This window comes from Centruroides sculpturatus, unplaced genomic scaffold, assembly GCF_000671375.1.
Source record: "Centruroides sculpturatus isolate CEXI.00-Female unplaced genomic scaffold, Cexi_2.0 scaffold3, whole genome shotgun sequence".
NCBI lineage: Eukaryota > Metazoa > Arthropoda > Arachnida > Scorpiones > Buthidae > Centruroides > Centruroides sculpturatus.
The window spans coordinates 243,656-247,823 of record NW_019384366.1 but is presented as its reverse complement, the minus strand read 5'-3'; the positions used below and the strand labels follow the sequence as shown (position 1 = coordinate 247,823).

Sequence of the window (4,168 nt, the reverse complement as noted above, 5' to 3'; positions counted from 1 at the left end):
ATATATATATATTTTTTTTTTTCAATAATATATTTTGGCTGAATCTGAAGATAAAACGATACATCTTGATAAATATTTAATTCAAATAAATTTTTTTACTCAAAATTTGTTAAACATTAGTTTTTTTAGTGTTTTAATATGTTAATATTAGATTATTATTATCTTTTAAAAATTACTTCAATTTTCATTTATTCAAAACATATATAAACCTCAAAACATGATGTCATTAATCAGAGTACAGTAGGGCATCGATTATCTGAATCAATTGGGGACTGGGGTTGTTCGGAAAATTGATTTTTTGGATAACCGATTATGTCCCAAAAAATATATTAACCTGTCCCATGTTGAAATTCGTTCAAATCCTGGCATGTCCTTAAGTACCCTCTCATGGTCGCACAAGTGCTGCCAGCTAAAACATGCACACCAACAAAAATAATAATGGAGTAGCCCAAGACATAGCCAAAGATTGCAGTGCCACAGCACTAGTAAAAATTTAAATTTGCCGACTGGAAAGCTTTCGGTTATTTGACATTTCAGTTGATCGACATTCAGATAATTGATGCTCTACTGTACTTAAAAATTCAATTATTAATAGTAGCAGAAAAATAGCCCAATACATTACAGCAATCATTTGGCTCTGACATCAAAACATTTTCATTTTTATAAATTTGATGATTTATAACTTCACCCTACTTTCAAGCTATGAAGTTGCTTTTCTGCAATATATAACTATTGTATTATCAAAGTATATTAGAAAATTATTTAAAAATTAAGCTAATTTAGTTAGTTAATTAATGTAATAAATATCTTTTAATTCAAGTTGTTATTAATTCTAATGATACAATTTAACAGATATTAATTTTAGAATTTTATTTTATATTGAAATATTTATGTAAAATCACTTTCATTTCTGGACATTTTTTAAATAAAAAAATAGTAGTAATAGTTATTACAGTTCTAGATAAATTAGCATTCAATTCAAGATAAAATTGTGTTTATTTTATATTATATTACAGTAAAGCCTTGTTGTTTTGAAACTCAAGGGACAAAAAAAATATTGTTTTGAAAAAATTCGGATAATTCATACTCATGTTTTTTGTAATTCTTGAATAAAATTATAACATTATCTTATATAATTTCACTTATAATATTAATGCATTTGTAAATGAATGAGTTTTTTCTTAGTAATTTAGGCTATTTTCAAAAATTTGTCAGTTGGTGTGTACTTAATGAAAACAAAACTACATTCAAAGTAAGTCCTAAAAATAACATGTGAAAGAAGCTTAAATGCTTCAATAAGAATTACTCGTACTTGCAAATTTCATCAAGAGGACCAATGGTTAGTTTTATGAAGAATTCGGTGACTTGAATTTGAGATTATGAAATCATGTGATCTGAAAAAAACAAGCTTTATTAAAGGCTAAAGCTATTTACAAGCTTTCTAAAGCTATTTATAAGTATGCATTCTATCATGAGTGTGAATGTGTATTTAATGGACTTTGGAATTATTGAAGCAATATATTTTTGTGAAAAATGTCCAAAATAATTAAATACCAAACAGATTTTTTTTTTCCTTTTTAATGGAAGAAAAGAAATTCTCTCTTCATTGGCACATGTATGATGTCCAAATGACCTTGAATTGACATCTGATAAATCATCAATATATAATTGGTGAAACCGAAACTGCCACTTGGGAGTGAAAACTTTCTTATAAACACACAATATTATGGAAGATTTCAAATTAAACAATATTTTTGCAGATAGTCAGGCCACATAATGACTTCAAATTTCATTGTACATGTATTTTGAATTATCCAAACTAAAATATATGCAAAATCCTATTCTCTTGGCTGGGGATTAGACTTGACTTCAAATTATGTGATATTGAAATAAGGAGGTTTTACTGTATGTATAAATTAAAAATGACAAATTTGAATAGTTAACAACAAAATTTATATTGAATCCAACATTTAGTTTTTGTATTTATCATAATCTCTTCTCTGTGTTTATACCCTACCCTCCTATATGTTATATTTTTTGAGACACTATGAAGTGTTGAACTGAACACTGGACTTTTTCACTTTCACTTTATTTTTCTAATGTACTTTACAGTCTTTAAATTAATTGTTTCAATTACCAGTATTCGGGCTGATACACATTCTCTACAGGAATTTTTATTCTATTGTTGATGTACATAAAACCAAAACACCATCATGTACAGTAAACCAGTTAAAAATTCCTATGAAAATTACATTAATTGCAAAGTTCCATTTTTTACATTGGATACAGTACCAATAATATTGCACATCATGTGCAATATGGTGTCTCAAAAAATGTGATATATTTATCATAATTTTAATTAATAAAATTCAAATATTAGTATAAATTTTAATACCAAACTTTTCTGTATTTCAATTATAATGAAATTTAAAATTTTATTTTTAACTTAGAAATTAGCATCCATGAAAAGTCAACCTAATAAATTTGTAAGTGCCAATTTACCTGTTAACAAATTTAAAAACAGACTGATGAATATATTGCCATGTAAGTATTGATTAGTAAATAATAATTATTAATTTTTAAATAAAATTATATTATTCTATATTATTTTATTGTTCTATATAGATTAGCATCTAAATAAGAAATCCTTTTCATAATTTATTTTTCTTGTAATTAGTGCTACCTCAAATTTTGATTTATTAGATAGTTTTTTATTCCAAGATTTGAAGCTTTTACACTTAACAACAATATTTATTAATTTCAAAAGATTATTAATTAATATTTAATCTTTAGGTGCAACAGCTTATATTATTATACTTTGATATTTTCACAGAATTTGTTTATTCTCTCTAAATACAATACAGTGGTATGTCAATTTGCTGAAATAATTTGGGTAGAAATGATTTTTTACTTTCCTGGCTCTGTTGTATATAACAGAAGGAAAGTATGGCGATCAGTCAAAAAATGTCCCCCTCAAGACTTTTACATTTTTGGATTCTGGGAACCTTGAAACATTGAGAAATGAAAAAAATTAAGTTTTTTTCCTGCATATATGGATTTTTTTGTGTGTGTGTGGGGAGGGCACAATTTTGTTCACCCTCTTTGAAGCTTAATAACTTCTATGCTCTTATTCAAAAATTTCTGAAATTTTGCAGGGAGGTTTGCATATTAGGGGATTGATGCTATTAAATTTTGTTTCTTAAGGGTTGAGGAGTTGGGGAGATAAAGGGGCTGTGTGTCATTTTTTGAGTAGGGTCAAACTTAATGATGATTTTACTTATTAGCATTTACAATTTTTATAAAACCCATTCCCTACCTTCATAATAAGGTTTTTGCCATTTTATAATAATTAAAAAATATAAAAATTTTAAAATAAAATATCATAACAGATAGTACAGTTGACTCCCCTATAACACGGGTTCATATAGTTGGATTCCTATATGATGGTGAAAAAATTGTGACAGTATTCGTACAAACATGCTAAAAAACTCATTTAATTTGGTATCACTGACTCATGTAGCAACAGGATTGGTCGAACCTAGACCAATAACAGATATTGCACAAACCATTGAGTTTAAACGAGCAGCAGACCTACTAAAAACCATTTATTATTTAACGTTCATAAAAATTATATTTATGTGGGGGCCGAGGGGGGAGAAATTTTAAAAGAAACTCTACGAACGATAATATGCGATATGTATCATCATCGTCTCCCTTGCCGTCTGGATTGCCGAGCGGTAACAATCAACATGTGGAAGCAGTTGAGTCAGAGATAGATGCTTCGTTTACAAACAACACAACCGTTTATTAAACACGAAAGAAACTTACAAGATTTCCACGATCTTGGAAGTTCTGCGGCAGCTGCGGCCTCTGGGTCGTCCTCTCCTGTGGTTCCACGATAGTCCCATTTTGAAGGAGTGTCCCTTGTTCGAGAATGAACAATTCCATCACGTCTCGATGACTCCGGGACGATGCGGTCGACTTCCGTTGATGGAACGATGTCAATCCGAGGCTGGGAGATGGAGACGAAGATGTGTGCGAGACACACACACAACAACAGGTTCGTCACTTGGAACTTTCGGGAGAAGAAGCCGTCGCGTCCTCGAATTTCCGGGGTTTTATCTGTTTTCTCTCAGATTCCCCTTTCCGATTGGTCTCCCGTCGTCAC

General features: G+C 29.3%; 1 protein-coding gene across 6 annotated transcripts in view; it reads left to right on the top strand.

The window, feature by feature from the left end:
* LOC111612472 (tyrosine-protein phosphatase Lar-like) overlaps window positions 1–2,644 on the top strand; it is a 260,256-nt gene extending 257,612 nt beyond the window's left edge. For 3 of the 6 annotated variants that reach the window (XM_023353704.1, XM_023353691.1, XM_023353696.1), the window contains exon 31: window positions 2,451–2,644. In XM_023353704.1, coding sequence (XP_023209472.1) covers window positions 2,451–2,555 — 105 coding nt within the window. In that variant the 3' untranslated portion in view covers window positions 2,556–2,644. The remainder of the gene's footprint in view (window positions 1–2,450) is intronic. The other 3 variants (XM_023353716.1, XM_023353724.1, XM_023353708.1) reach the window with 1 other exon arrangement.
* Window positions 2,645–4,168: the final 1,524 nt, after the last annotated feature.